Source organism: Microcaecilia unicolor, chromosome 12 (genome assembly GCF_901765095.1).
Source record: "Microcaecilia unicolor chromosome 12, aMicUni1.1, whole genome shotgun sequence".
Taxonomy (NCBI): Eukaryota; Metazoa; Chordata; class Amphibia; order Gymnophiona; family Siphonopidae; genus Microcaecilia; species Microcaecilia unicolor.
Genome location: NC_044042.1, coordinates 19833982 through 19850316, shown reverse-complemented (window position 1 = coordinate 19850316; position 16335 = coordinate 19833982). Strand labels below are relative to the sequence as shown.

Sequence of the window (16335 nt, the reverse complement as noted above, 5' to 3'; positions counted from 1 at the left end):
TGTTTAGATGGTAGAGCCAGTTCGAGCATGGCAAGCGATGATTCTTCCCGCTCGATGGAGCTGGCAGCGGGCGCCATTTTGGAAGCGCCGCATGGCTCGACCCCCGCGGTTGCGGAGGAGTCTGAGAGCAGAGGGGCGCCTTGGGCCGAGGCTACCAGAGGAGCTCCGTTCCCTGTGGCTCCTAATTCGGAGACGGGAGGTCAGGGTGAGTTTTCTCCCCCGAGTTTGTGCTTATTTTACATAAAGCCTTCATGCTGAAAAGAGCTCTGTCGCAGGTGTCTGACACTGCTTTGCTACCTGGTTCCACTCCGACTGATGATGGCCCGGGGCTGATGCCAGACGTGGATGCCCCTGAGCGTTGGATGCACGCTAAGCATAGACGGGTAAATTCCCCGTTGAAGAGTGGCGCTCCCCCTTTTTCCCCCCTGTGTTCGGGCTGTGGGTACTCTGAGGGATCTGGCAGGCCTTCGTGGTCTGAAGAGCCAAAGGAAGGAGCTGGTTTGCCACTGGATCTGGATGATCCCACTGCGGTTCGGATTTTCCACCGCGATGAGCTGCCAGCACTTACCTCTGATGCCTTACAGGCCCTCTCTATTGATCACCCTGTTCTAGGCGAGGCCTCCTCTGGCAATCCGAGGATGGCGAGTACTAAGAAGTCTGCTCGTGCCTTTCCTTTGCATGACTCCATCCAAGAGCTTATTTCTGCTTAATGGGCTGACCCTGAGGGGCCCTTGAAAGTGGCCAGGGCGATGGGGCATCTTTACCCTCTGAGTGAGGAGCAGTTGGCCCATTTTGGGATGCCTAAAGTGGATGCCTTAGTCACGGCGGTGACCAAAAGACCACACTCCCAGTAGAGGGGGGGGGGTCGCCCTGAAGGACATTCAGGATCGGCGGCTGGCATCAGCGCTAAAACGATCCTTTGAGATTTCGGGCCTAGCCTTAAGGGCGTCTGTTTGCAGTTCTTATGCTCCTCGAGCCTGCTTCTCTTGGTTACAACAGGCAGTGGAACAGCCCGTGTATGGTGCGGAGTCCCTCGCTGAGGTTGCACCGTGCATGGAGTCGGCCTTGTCATTTTTAGCTGATGCCCTCTATGCCTCTGATTCGTTTTAAATGTACTATTTTTTAGCTTCATTGCGCGCACCCTAGTCCTAGAATTTTTGGAAAGAGTAAACAAGCGATTCACGTCTACCCATTCCACTCCACTCATTATTTTATAGACCTCTATCATATCTCCCCTCAGCCGTCTTTTCTCCAAGCTGTAGAGCCCTAGCCATTTCAGCCTTTCCTCATAGGGAAGTCGTCCCATCTCCTTTATCATTTTTGTTGCCCTTCTCTCTACCTTTTTTAATTCCACTATATATTTTTTTTAAGATGTGGTGCTCAGAATTGCACACAGTATTCATGGTGCGGTCTCACCATGGAGCAATACAAAGGCGGCATAACATCCTCGTTTTTATTTTCCATTCCTTTCCTAATATCTAACATTCTATTTGCTTTTTTTGCCGCCGCCGCCACAGCACACTGAGCAGTGGGTTTCAAAGTATTGTCATTGATGACTCCTAGATCCTTTTCCTGGTCAGTGACTCCTAACGCGGGACCTTGCATCATGTAGCTATAGTTCAGGTTCCTCTTTCCCACATGTATCACTTTGCACTTGCTCACATTAAACATCATCTGCCATTTGGATGCTTAGTCTCCCAATCCCGTAAGGTCGTCTTGCAATTTTTCACAATCCTCTTGCGATTTAACAACTTTGAATAACTTTGGTAAATTTAATTACCTCACTAGTTATTCCCATGTCTAGATCATTTACAAATATGTTAAAAAGCAGTGGTCCCGACATAGACCCCTGGTTAACCCCACTATGTACCCTTCTCCATTGAGAATACTGACCATTTAACCCTACTGTCTATCCTTTAGCCAGTTTTTAATCCAAATTAGAACAGTACCTCCTATCCCTTGACTCCAATTACCTGTGGAGTCTTTCATGAAGTGCTTTGTGAAATGCCTTTTGAAAATCCAGATACAGTATTGACCGGCTCACCCTTTATCCACATGTTTGTTCGCCCCTTCAAAGAAATGTAGTAAATTGGTGAAGCAAAATTTCCCTTCACTAAATCCATTTTGGCTTTGTCTCATTATCCATGCTTTTGAATATGCTCAAAGGTGTGTAGAGGGCTAACTTATTCTTAATTTAGTTCTCTAAGGTATTGGTAGCCAGTGTAGTTTTTGCAGGAGAGTGTGATGTGGTCACACTGCTTGCAACCTTCTATCAGTCATGATGCAGCAATCTGAATAGGAGCTTATTAAAAACTCTGGTTTGATCACTGTACAGGGCACTACAGTAGTTCAGTTGGGGTGATATGGCATTGACCCTTGTGGTCAGGCTCGTATTTTCAATATATGGAAAGAGATTTTGTAGTTTCCACAGGTGATAGAGACTATTTGAAGTTGTGGGACCAAAGTAAGTGATGAGTCTCGCGTATCCCAAGATTCCTGACCTTTGATTTTAGAGGGAGTTCATACTCCCCAAAAGGTATTTTGAAGTCGGGTATTTGTCCACTTGTTTTAGGTACTCAGAGTATCTCTGTTTTGCTTGTGTTCAGGCAGAGTTGTTGTTTGCCCATTCATGAGTTGCAGTTAGATAGCCAGTCAGTTTACTCAAAGCTGTGGGTAGATCTGGTTCAGTGGGTATGAGTACTACTACTACATGTAAAATGAACTTATTTTGTTGGGCAGACTGGATGGACCTTTCAGGTCTTTATCTACCGTCATTTACTATGTTACTATATTACTGATCATTTCTATAGCGCTACTAGAAGTTACAATATACATTCCTTACAAAACCAAACTGACAGAAATCACCAATGAAATCAAGCTTGGCCTGAACATCATGGATTCATGGGCAAATGCATTTCATGTAAAACTCAATAAAGAAAAAACTCATTGTCTCATCCTCTCATCCCAACACAGCGTGGACATCCCCACGTATCAACACCCCAGATCACACCCTTCCTATCTCAGACAGCTTGAAAATCCTCGGTGTTACAATAGACCGTAACTTAACACTAGAGAGCCAAGTGGCATCCACAACAAAGAAAATGTTCCACTCAGTGTGGAAACTCAGACGCGTGAAGCAGTTCTTTCCGAGGGAAACATTTCGCAACCTGATACAATCAATGGTACTAAGCCACTTAGATTACTGCAATGGAATTTATGTGGGATGTAAAAAACAAACCTTAAAGAAACTTCAGACCGCTCAAAACACGGCAGCTAGGCTTATATTTTATTTTTATTTTTGTTACATTTGTACCCCGCGCTTTCCCACTCATGGCAGGCACAATGCGGCTTACATATTGTATACAGGTACTTATTTGTACCTGGGGCAATGGAGGGTTAATGACTTGCCCAGAGTCACAAGGAGCTGCCTGTGCCTGAAGTGGGAATTGAACTCAGTTCCCCAGGACCAAAGTCCACTACCCTAACCACTAGGTCACTCCTCCACTTTTTGGTAAAACGCGATTTGAAAGCGCAAAACCCTTCCACAAAAAACTACACTGGCTCCCAATCAAAGAACGCATCGCCTTCAAAACCTGCACCCTGGTTCACAAAATCATCTACGGAGAAGCCCTAAGTTACATGACAGACTTGATCGACTTACCAATTAGAAATACATCCGAATCAACACGATCTTATCTAAATCTGAACTACCCAAGCTGCAAAGGACTTAAATACAAAACAACTTATGTGTCTAGTTTTTCCTACATAAGCACACAACTGTGGAACACATTACCAAAAGCCTTGAAAACAATGTACGACCACCTAAACTTCCAGAAATCACTAAAAACCAACCTGTTTAAAAAGGCATACTCTACCGATCCAACTTAAATGCCTAATCTCTGCAACACAACCAAACTAAAGCACGTAATGGACATAACATAGCTCTTCCATTCTCCGATTCCCTAATGTGGCTCTGCCACATGAACTTGATCTTACCACAACATCACCCTGTATTTATTCACACCGGAGCCTGCAAAGGCCTCTCCGTTACTATGTAAGCCACATTGAGCCTACAAATAGGTGAGAAAATGTAGGATACAAATAAAATCAACATAGAGAATTTTGTGTCCATCGACTAAAGCAACTCAGCCAGAGGCTTGAGGTAGATATTAAATAAAATTGGAGAGAGTATGGATCCTTGTAGCACCCCACAGTTCATTTTTCATGGTAATGATGTACTATTGCTGAACAGAGCCAGTTGTCTGTTTGACAAATAAGTTTTTAACCATGTAAATACTGTGCCACTGATACCTGTTTCTGCCAGCCTTGTAAGCATAATATGATCCACAGTGTCCAAAAGCTGCTGTGAAATCCTGCAACAGATGCCCTGTCAGGGTTTCTGTCTCTGTTCTGTATCCAGAGCTGAAGCCAGACTGATATGGGTCTAGCCAATTACTTTCAATTAGCCAGTTGTTGAGTTGAATACAGACTGTTCTATAAGCTTTGCCAAGAAAGGAATGTTAGAGACTGGTCAGTGGTTTTCGAGTTTGTCCTGGTCAAATTAACACTTTCAGTAGGGGGTGCACCACAGCTGTTTTTAGTTTTGGCAGCTGCCCTTCCACAAGAGAGGAGTTAACAGTTTTAATGGCCTATTCAATGAGGCCTATGCTCGCTCCTTGTACTATCTTTGCTGGCCAGGGGTCAAGAGGGCAGGCTGTAGGCAATAGACATTTCAGGATTTTTTTTCAAGAGCTTCCTCTGTGACCTGGTAGCATGAGTCCCAGATAGCTATGCATGGTGGGTGAGAGGGAGTGTTCTCTTTATTAACTGGTGGGAGCTTTGATGAGACTATCTGTAGGTCCTGGTGGATACCTTTTAATAGTTTAAAATACTTGATATACCACCTTTCTTATAGTCAAAGTGGTTTATAATACAAATAAAAATGCATATGGAAAGGAATGCCATCAGTAATAGGAAAGACACACACATTCTAGAACAATCTCCTTCCATACATCCAGCATCCATAGGGTAAAAATGCTAATACTTTAATTTTGTTGGCAAAGTATTTGGCAAAATCATTGCCTTTTAGTTATGACAGGGAAGTCTGGTTCTGTTGTGAGGTTTGCAGTAGATTGTTCACTATTTTAAATAGTTGTTTGGTTGAATTTGCAGCTTGTTCAATGTGTGGAGAGAAATATTGCTTTCTGGTGACTGTTGAGGCCTGGCGGTATGTTGCCTTCTTGCAGTTGAGCTTGCCTTCATCTAGGTGAGATTTTCGCCATTTTCTTTCTAGTTGACGTCCTTGATGTTTAAGGACCCATAGTTCTAGGAAGAACTACGGGGAACGTTTGTGCATAGAGCATAGGACCTTCTTTACAGGGACCATTTTTTCTAATTCCATTTCTAAATATGCATTCCAGATATCAACCTGTTCTGATAATGTCTATCGTGTTTTCATCCACATGGGGATAGGACATGGTCTCTAGGAAGTTGTCAGATTTCTCATGTCTAGAATTTCTTTCCAAGCTTTCATTGAGCCAATCTATTTTATATAGTCCTTAATAAAAAATTTGATTAGAAAATGATAGTCCATGATAGGGGTGTTCTCAATATCACCAGCCTTGAGTTGAAAGATATTGTTGACCCCTTTGCAAAGTCTAGCATATAGCCCTTTTCATGGGTCGGAGATTTGATCACCTGAGTGAATCCTAGAACTGCCATCATATCGAGGAAGTCAGCAGTAGTGGTTTCTGGAGATTTGATGTAATGGCACGAAACGCCAAGAGCCCACTTAGGGAATTAAACCCTGCGGTCACCTAAAGGGTCTGTCCCAGCACTGCTCATGCACACTACCACCTGCGCATGTGCTCTACACTGGCATACCCTTCCAACCGCCTGCTAAGTCCCACTTGCCTCTTGGCGACTCTCCTACCCGCAAGTTATTTCCCTGATGGTTTCTAAGGACACCGGGGCCACAATCCCAGGGGTCCCACAGTTCCCAGAAAGCATCCACATACCAAAACACAAACCACCAGGATTCTTAGTCCCAGACAGCAGAGTCAATAAACTAATAAGGTTTATTGTCAGGAAATTGAACAGTGACAGATAAGAGGAAAAAATGCTGAAAATACAGCATAGTACCTTGGGAGTTCAGGAGTTATAGTTGCTCACAGGTTATAAAACATAACTGCTCACAGGGCCTCTGTAAAGAGATCTTTCTCTCTCCTCTCCCTGTCTGAGACTAAAGATTACCGTGCAGCTTAGGCGAGAAGAAACTGTCATTTCTGTAACAGCTTTGGAAAAAAAAGACAGTCACCATCTGCTGGCCAAACAAGGGAAATGCACTAGGGAACAGATATGGCATACTTTTACAGGAGAAGTTAGACATAAGTCCCCTGTTTCGTTACAGTTACTTCCTGTCTGTGATGTTGCAGATGCAGTTCTGGCTGGAAAAAACAAAAATGAGGCATTTTAAATTGCAGAAAGAGCATGAAATTCTCTCAACCTTTCTCTGTTTCACAGATATGGCAAATTTCTTGCGTTGCGCATTCTTCAAACGTCACTGTTTCTGTGCATTTCAGTGGAATATTTAATGGCCTCATTACTATTCATTTTAATGCTGTGTGAGTTAATACCTGTGCTCAACCCCTCTCTGTTACGTAGTCACTAATGTGCTTGTACAACCTGTGGCAACCATACAGCTAGCTTGTGGTAGCTTTCTGCATTGGTCTCTTGGTGTTTGTCAGCAGGATGCAGCTTTTCCATTCCTTCCAAGTGCTATGTTCTGAGTGCATATGAGATGTTTGTATAAATTGTGGTGGTTCAGCAATTCAGTCGGGGACTGAATATTCTGCTTTTAGTCAGCAGGTCAAGGAATTGTGGCTAAGAATCGTAACACTTTAAACTCGATCAAATAGGTTTTCACTTTGAAATTTGAGAAGGGTTGTAAAACTATATAAAGATATATAGATAATGTTTTGTAAGAAAGAAGTTTGTGCGCACACCATGTATATTCTACCAGAAATAACATTTTTAAATGCAAAATACATTGGAGTAGGAACACAAGAAGGAGCAGTAAAGGCCAAGAATAAGCAAGGTCCAATTTCACATTTTCAAGTTATTACTATTGCTTTTATTTTAATAAGCATTTGTTGGTGCAGTAGCTCACTTGGCTGTTTGTAGTATGGGTTCTCCTGATGTATGCACAGTTGAGTCACCAGTGATTGTGTTATTAAGAACATAGTGTCCTTGTAAATTGTATGGTAGTAAGACTGCTCCCTGAGTAGCACCTCCCAAAAAGCATTTGAATTTTGAAGCAGGTAATTTTTATCATAAGCTTGAATAACTTCTAAGCTGTGTAACCTATTTTAGTTTTCTGCAATATATCTACTGTGCTTCCTTAGCATTAGCAGCAGATGAATCCAGGAACTGGTGGGTTGTATCCGCCTACCAGCAGGTGGAGATAGAGAACGCTGAAAGCAGTGACCCTGGACACCCAGCTCCCTGTCTCCTCAGTATATCTCTATCTCCAGCAGGTGGTGGATGGATCCCTACCAGTTCCTGAATTCTTGGGGTTCTCCTGGGCCCTTTGGCCAGTTGAGTGTGGGGGCGTCTGGCTGAGGGTGCCGACCTTAAGGACATACTTCTGCTGCAGGTCCCTGTCCTACCTCTACCCCTCTCTCCCTCTCTTCCTGTTGCTACCCTCTTTGCTGCAAAAAAAAAAAAAAATCTCTAATCACACCTTGTGCAGCTGGCAGCCAATTTAAGTCTTGCTTAAAGTGCAGAGTGTGAAACAGAGAATTTGTTTTTCTCTGCAGGAATCGGGCTGCTTTGACTCAGCTTTCTTTCAAGCTGTGGGAAGGACGGGAGCGCCATTTTGGGCTCCCCGGGAGAGTGACAGCCGTTCCATACGGTTTCCTCCGGTGCCGGTGAGTACCTCGCGCTTCTTCTTGTGGTCAGGGCAGCGGGGTCCGTCGAGTGCATTTGCATCGGTTATGGTAGCAGAGGCAGTGAAGAGGTGTTCCCACTGCGGCTCTCGCCATTCGGCAGCGGGTCTCTGCGTGGCACGTTGCGCTGAAGTGACGGCAGAGGCGGAGGAGCTGAGTAGTGACTCTGCCCATGTTTTGGACCACGTGGCCCGTGGTTCTGCAGCGCTTTTGAAGGCGCCTTTAGAGCCCGCGCTTTTTTCTTCTCTGGAGTCTTCCTGCCTTCCTGCTTTGACGGCTACGGGGAGCAGTGGCGCTGCAGTGCCTCTTGGTGCTTTTTGACCTGCTGTGGTTGAGATGGGATTCTCCCCCGATTTTGTTTTGTTATTACACCAGGCTTATTTGCTCAGGAGGGGTATGCCTTCTGGGACTCCTTTCCCTAAGTCCGCTTTTGAACCTAGGGAGGCCCTTGCTTCTCAGGAAGATTATAGTCTTCCTTTGTCTGCTGAGGACAGGGCTGCTAAACGCAGACGTTTGTCTGTTCTCCCTGATGGGGAGTCCAGGGTGCCTGGGTCTTCCCCACCTTCACTGGTGATGGGGTCTGGGGAATCCTTTAGACCCTCTAAATTGGAGGACTTTGAGGAGGGTGAGCCTCTGCTAGGGGAGCAGGATGATCCTGCTGCTGTGTGCATTTTTCATTGTGAGGAGCTTCTTTCATCTATGAAGCTTTAGCAGCTCTTAATATCTCTGATCCTGAGGAACTTTCCGCGGCTGCGGTTAATCCTCGGATGGCAAGCATGAGGAAACCCTCTAGGGCCTTTCCCATGCATGAGTCTATTCAAGAGCTTATTTCCGCTCAGTGGGCTGACCCTGAGGGGTCTTTAAAACTGGCTAGGGCGATGACTCGCCTCTATTTGGTGGCTCCCTCTTCACTGGAGACCTATTCTCTGCCTAAGGTGGACGCTTTGGTGACTGCTGTCAAGAAGAAAACCACTCTCCCGGTAGAAGGGGGAGTGGCACTTAAGGACATGCAGGACAGACGGCTTGAAGCTTCCCTTAGGTGTTCCTTTGAGGTGGCCTTGTTAACCTTACAGGCTGCTGTTTGTAGTTCTTATGCGGCCAGAGCTTCTCTGGCCTGGTTTCAACAGAGTCTGGATCAAGAACAGAATTCGACCTCTGGGTCTTTGGCTGCTGCTCCGATAGCTGGTGTTTACTTATTTAGCGGATGTTGTCTATGATTTGGTCAGGGCTTCGGCCAAACAGATGCATCTGGCGGTGTCAGCCCGGCATTTGCTTTGGCTGCGTCACTGAGCTGCTGATATGGCTTCTAAGTAGTGTCTCATGAGGCTTCCCTTTCATGGGAAGTTGCTTTTCGGGGAGGATCTAGAAAAGCTAGTTAAGGATTTGGGAGATTCTAAATCTCACCATCTCTCTGAGGACAGGACTAGGTCTGCTCCTAAATCTAATGCTGCTAGACTTCGATTTCATAAGATGCGCCGTTATCATCCAGGTCATACTTCTTCCTTTCAGCGTTCCTGGTTCCAGCAGAAGCCTTTTCGGAACGATAAGAGATCGTCTGGAGCTGCCAACAGAACTTGGGCTACCAGTAGGCCTCCCAAATGATGGGGCACAGGTCCATTCCTCGACTTCTGCTATAGGGGGTCGGCTGTCCCTCTATCACGAGGTGTGGGCCACTATAACGTCCGATTAGTGGGTCTTGGATATTATAAAAGACGGCTACAAGTTAGTTTGCCTTTCCCGTTGGAGACGGATTTTTGGAGTCTCACTGTGTTAACGTCCTCCAGGAACCAGGCTGTTCAGGATACCCTTCAAGCGCTGTTGGATATCGGGGGGGGGGGGGGGGGGGGTGGTTCCTGTTCCACGAACCGAATGGGGAACCAGCCGGTATTCAGTTTACTTTGTTGTCCCTCGCAAAGGGGGCGCCTTCAGGCCTATCCTCGACCTCCAGAAAGTGAATGATTGCCTCCGGGTTCGTCACTTCCGTATGGAGACAGTTCGATCGGTGATCTCCTCTGTTCAGCCAGGAGAGTTTCTCACTGCCTTGGATTTGAAAGAGACCTATTTACACATTCCATAGCGTCCCACAGATCAGTCCAGAGACTTGTGGGTTATGTCCCTGTACCAACAGGTGGAGATAGAGAGAACTTCAGAGGTTTACTATATGTGGTCATGAGCAGTCACCTTAACTTCAGTATTCTCTCTATCTAGCAGGTGGATGGTCATATCGGTGCAGCTCTGGATTGATTGGCCCCTGGCCTGGTCCCCTGGGTCTAGTTGAGCTTCTGGAGTCAGAGGTGTCCCGGTCCTGGGACTTGGGTGCACACCTGGTGGTGCCAGGTCCCTCCCTTCCTCCCCCTTCAACCCCTCCTCTTTGCCTGACTGGGGTTGTTTTTCACTCTCCTGACTTTAAAAAGAGTCTGAGGTTTCTTTTGCTCCAGCGTCCTCTCCTGCCTTAAAAAAAAAATGCTGCAGTTTCCCGTGCTAGAGATCCACTGTACAGCCTAGCTCCGTGGAGCGGTGTGCTCCTTCCCTCCCAGCTCATTTTGGTGGGCGCAGGGCAGTTGTTTTCTTGGGTATGCGTGCACGCTTGATGGTGCCATCTTTCTTGCCACTCCACATGGTGATGCTGAAGCCCCAGCGCTCCCCTGGGGCCTGATTTGCTTGCGATTCAGGCAGTTTTATATGTAGGCTTTACATATTTGTTATTTAAGGGCTTCTAAGAAAGGAGGCCTGGGGAGGTTTGCAGACTCTTGTGGGAGTCCTCGGGTCTCCCACAGCTTTCAAGGGGCGAGGTCGGAGACCCATTAGTCCCCTGCAGCTGTTCTGTGGCAGCGAGAGCGTTAAAAGTACTGACTATCTGAAAGTCTTCTGGTAGAGATGCCTGTGCTTCACTTGGTGATTTCCACTAAGAATATTGCTGGACCCTCCTTAATGAGGTTCAGGGTGTGTGTACATCATTAATAGAAGGGATCCTACTCTAGGTTTTTCACTCTTTCCCTCTTCCCCTTTCTCAGAGCATGGCAGTACAGTTTGTTTAGTAGTCAGGCTTAGGGCTGTTGACTCCATGTTTCTGTGAGAAATGTTACATTTTGAGGCTAGTGCAGGCCTCTCAGGTTTCTCTCTGTTTCCATGGTAATCCTGCACCCTCTGTGCTGCCCTGGTGGCATTTGCTCTGTGTGTACTGTTTACATCAAACTAGTTTTATTCAGGAGGTGGCTGGCCTTTCAGCCTGAAGGTTTACAGGTTCAAGGCTGGTTTTATCCATCCTATTAGAAACTGTGGGCTCAGCTAGGTTTCCAGTGGGGCATATTTTATTTCATTCTCTTATTGCTTGCCTGGCTAAGCAGTTCTTGCATGACTGGAACAGTTATCAGAACTCTACTGTACTAAAGATTTCCCTTCTCTCTCTCTTTGCACACTGAGATTGGCCACACCCTTGCATACTAGCCTCAGCTACCCCCGATATCTGCAGTGTACCCGGTACCTCTAATTGCTTCTGTGGTATTTTTGGCATCTTTTCATGGTATGGAGTACCTAAATTTCATGAGGAGTGGTCCAGGAGCTACTTCAATGTAGAGGTAGTTTAATAGTTGTTGCTATCAGCTGAGAGTAAGCACAGAGCTCTAGGGGTGCTGCTTCACAACCCACTGCAGCTTGCTATCTGTAGTATGCAATGTTGCAACAGACATATTCTGCTACACCATCTGTCTCTGGTTCTCAGCCGCACTTGTTAGCTTCAATGCACAGTAGTTATAGTGCACAGTCACACCAGCCAATTCTTGTCCCTATCTGCAAGAAGTTAGCGCTGGCTTAGGCATCAGACCACTGATGTGGCTTCCAAGTCACATTTGGCAACCTGCCTTTTGGAAGTAATCTTGGGATTGGAGAAGATCTGGGCAGTTGGATAAAGGCCTGAGGGACTTCTAAGTCTCGGAGATTGCCAGGGGACGAGTTTAAGGATGGTTTTTAATCCACTTGGTTTTGTTGTAGGTTTTGTTGGGCCAGGAAAACCACTTTCAGGGTTTTCACCGACAAGCCACCTGGCTGCTGGTAGAATGAGCTCTGTTTCAACTCCAGGTCATCCTATGCCTGCTGCATCTTCCAATGATGGAGTCTCAGTTCACTCCTCAGGCAGGACTCCTGTACTGTTTTCAGGAGGAGTGAATCAAGATTACCTCAGCTCAAATGTGTCTTAGTTTTTCTATCGCACAGTTACAACCTGGACTTCACTACAGATTTTTCTTGGAGTCTACATGCAAGCTCAAACAGTTCTTGCCACCTGGCCATCGTTTCTTCCTTTAGGCACAGTTGAGTCTGTCCCCAGTTGCAATTAGGGAATGGGAAGTTGTTCCCTTTGCTTTGTAGTTCCAACCAGGGAGCTTCCTTCCAGCTGAGTTTGGACATCATAAGAGTCTATGGTGTTTACGGTTCAACTTTTCACAATGGGAACCTTGCAGTGTGTAATAGTTCTGTCTGGTGGGGAGTTTCTAGCCTCCCTGGACCTCAAGGAAACTTACTTTCATATTCCCAGTGCTCCTTGCTGTAGAGGGATCTTAGCGATTTATGACCATGTCATTCAGCCTTTCCATGTTGCCGAGGACATTTTTGCAAGGTCATGGTGGTAGTGACAGATTTACTTCGAGAGGATGGATTGCAGGTTCATCCATACCTCGTGACTGGCTGATTTGCGGCTCTCGGCTCTCTCTATCAAGAGACTCTGCAAACTTCATCCAAGATACCTACTCGTCTTCAGTCCTTAGGATTGGTAATCAGTGTCACCAAGAGTCAGTTGTTTCCCTCATAAATCTTGGCTTTTCGGGGAGTGCTATTCCATATAAGCTTGGGAAGGCCTTTCTTTCTTTTGCTCCTCAGCAACAGATGCCAACCCAAGTCAGGTTTTACTTTTCCTAACAGGTCCAGGATATGGGAATAGGTTCAAGTTATGGGCACATGGTTCTCTGTTTTTGGACATTCCCCCATGGGGCCGAGGGGTTCCTCCTCTGCTTTGGTTCCCATCTCTATGGCTCCCTTCAAGCCAACTTAGTCTCAGTGGGTGATTTCTGCTGATTTTTCAGTTCTCTCTCCCTGGAGGTGGCTATCTGCAACTTGTAGGCTGCTAGGGTGTGCCGTAGCTGGCGGCAACAGATTTCGGATCCCTTCCAGAAGGCAGACGGTCAATCGCCTCCTCACTTGCCAGATGTAGAGTCGAGGCCGGCTTAATTGCCAGTTTTCTTCTATGATTTGTTTCGAGTGCCAAATAAACAGACGTTTTTGGCGGTCACAGCCTGTCATTTGATGTGCTTGCGCTGCTGGGTGGCGAATGCAGCTTTTAACAGTGGCTGGTTCAGCTCACTTTTCAGGGCAACTATTGTTTGAGGACTCCATGAAGTTGGTGGAAGACCTGGGTGACTTATAGACTCAAACGTCTTCCTGAGGACATGTCTACAAGTTCTTTTCAGTCGGGTCAGACTCGCCTTTATCTTTACGACACTAGGGCTATCGTCCTGGGCAGCCTAGTTTTCTTTAGCGATCCAGTCCAGGCAGGTTCTCGGAACTCCCAACTTCACCCGCTTGAGATCCTCTGGATTTCTACTGGTGACGGGCGCACAATCCTGTCTTTTCTGCATACAGTGGTTTCTGCCTTCCATCCCATTCCATCTTTTTTCTCTTCCCTATACTATTTGGAAGTGACCAGCGAGTTCCGTTGGTCAACTTTTTGCTTCTTGCTTTGCTCGGGACCATAGGAAGGTACCATAGGAAGGCTCGCCATTTTTAGATTGGCAAATGTGGGCATAGAGGTCTTGATGTCAGGATGAGCAGACCTTTTGTAGAATAGGCGTCAGTGTGATGCTGAAGAGCTGTTCCGCATAAGTGCCATTTTATTCAAAATCCTTTTAGGGGAGCAGCTGCTCCCCTTGCACCCCACCTAGCTTCGCCTCTGCATAGTGGGGCAGTGCCTGGGATGACCCACTGAGCAGAAGTGACTTCCTACATAGCCTTGTGCACTGCTAAAAACTGTAGCGGTCTTCTAGTGCTCACCAGATGTAGCTGTGGCAGGATCAGAGGCAGACATATTCAGAACCTGGAGAGCTCTAGGTATATAGGAAGGTAGCGACTCCTTACAAAACACACTGCGGTAGGATCATCAGATTCCTGACCTGCTGAGCAGAAATGCCTCCCGGCATACTCTCATATTGTCCTCTGGTTGGTCACAAGAAAGGGGATCTGGTTTCAAGAGCCGCAGTGGCCGTTGGCTGAGAGGCAATTTCTTCAGCTGGCCTCTGTATGGGACAGTCTCTCCCTTTGCGGGTGGCAGCGCTTTCTTCCTGAGCGCAGTTTATTTCCTTTTCTGTGCCCTGTCTGGCTTCCGTGGCTGCCCTTTGCAGTTCTGCCACTTGGTCCACTGTCCTGCCGTGGATGGCTTTTTTGCAGTTCACTCACTTGATCTGCTGTCCTTCCCATGCCAGGCTTTGCAGGCTTGGTATGGCAGTGCTAGGCATTCCAGATTTGACGTGGCAGCGCATGTGACCGTGGCCTGTGGATCATTGCTCCAGTCTGCTGAAGTTGTAGTACCCTGCCCCACTTGTGGACTGCTTTGGTACATCCCACAAGTCTCTGGATTGATCTTGGGACGCTATGGAAGGTAAAATTAGTTCTTACCTGATAATTTTCTTTCCATTAGTCCCAACAGATCAATCCAGAGGCCTGCCCTTTGTTCTGGGTTGAGTGTTTTCTTCTAGTTGCCTCAGTTTCATCAGCTTCCTTCATTTGATTTTTGGCTACAAAAAAAAGGCAAAACAAATCAAAACATAAAGGAAACCTTCTGTTACCCTCCCACAGGAGTGGTTGATGAGCTTACATGGGCTTTATGCAGGCCGGAGAGGACTTCCTCTTTCGTCATCCACTGCTTTGGTATCAACAATGCTGAAGTTATGGTGACTGCACATGACCACATATAGTAAACCTCTGAAGTTCTCTCTATCTCCACCTGCTGGTAGAGGGACATAATCCACAAGTCTCTGGATTGATTTGTTGGGACTAATGGAAAGAAAATTATCAGGTAAGAACTAATTTTACCTTCTGTGCTTACATTGATACAAGGCACCCTGCAGCAGAAACTGGATATTCAGCACACTCTGAAAGCCTGTAGGACTGTTTCTTTTTATTTGTTTGTGAATAAGACTTGGAAAATTGTAAAAATGTGAATCTCCCTCCCCGCCCCCCTCCCCAGTTGTTTCCTCCTGGCTTTCAACTCTATCAGAACAAGCAATACAGCTCAATAAACCTTCATTTGAAGCTTACTTGAGAGGTTTCTCCTATTTTTATACCCTTTTCCCAGTTCAGCCTAGGCATTGCAGCAGTAATCCTTTAATTGCGGGCCACAAGCTTCTGCAGCACTGCCAGTCTGGGAAATGAACCAAAGTCCTCCAGATAACATTGTACAGCATGTGCCACCAAAGTTCCCCCCCCCCCCCCCCCCCCCCCCCCCCCCCCAATTTTGTAGTCTCTGGATGTACCTCTGTTTTGTTTCCAAACTTTGCAGCAGAAATGCAGCTAGGCATGTTACCAGTTTTTTTTGTTGTTGTTGAAAACTTTGCAAGATGGTTGGATAACAAAATAAACTTAAGCTACAGTAGTTCTACAGAAAGTTCATGGTATTTTGTTTCTCCTAAATCTGTTGGGTGTGATGACTTGGTGCTTAAATGTAAAGAAAAAAAATAATGAAAGCATGTCTGCTGATGTCAGACTACTGCTTTAATGTGCCCTAGAAAAGTGGAACGTTAGGACATTTGTTACTCTTGCCTAATGGCTTTTGGATCAAATATCCATTTGACAAAATTACAGCTCATGCAAAGAGGAAATAGTTTGTGATGAAATGACTAGATTGCAATGTTAGTCTGGGTTGATGTTATGTAAAGAAAAGTTAATAATAAAAAATAAAAAAAAAATAGTTTGTGAATATAAAGCTGTGTTTTTGCTTGTGTCATCGGACAGTTGGCTATTTGCTGATGTCCTAAATAGGGAGAGTACAGACTGAGTATAAAAGCTATTGTTCTTGTGTGATAAATGTGTAAAATTGATTTTTAGCTGAAAATACAGATTAATTAGATATGTGTTGTATATCACAAGAGGGGCACCTTAACTGTAAAGATTGCATTATGTTTCTGGTCATTCCTTTAAATTATATTTTGAAAGAGTGTTTTTGTCCATTCTTTCCCTTTGCAGTTCTTCTTTTGACCTAACAACTGGTCTTCGGGTAGCTGTAAAGAAGCTGTCCCGACCATTTCAGTCTATCATCCATGCTAAAAGAACCTACCGAGAGCTGCGACTGCTCAAGCATATGAAACATGAAAATGTGAGTTTGGGGAAATGGCATGGAAATGGCTAA

General features: G+C 45.8%; 1 protein-coding gene across 2 annotated transcripts in view; it reads left to right on the top strand.

Annotated features, from left to right (window-relative positions):
* The window catches only part of MAPK14 (mitogen-activated protein kinase 14), a 95654-nt gene that overhangs the window by 25756 nt on the left and 53563 nt on the right, over positions 1-16335 (top strand). For both annotated transcript variants that reach the window (XM_030221731.1, XM_030221730.1), the window contains exon 2: positions 16173-16302. In XM_030221731.1, coding sequence (XP_030077591.1) covers positions 16173-16302 — 130 coding nt within the window. The remainder of the gene's footprint in view (positions 1-16172; positions 16303-16335) is intronic.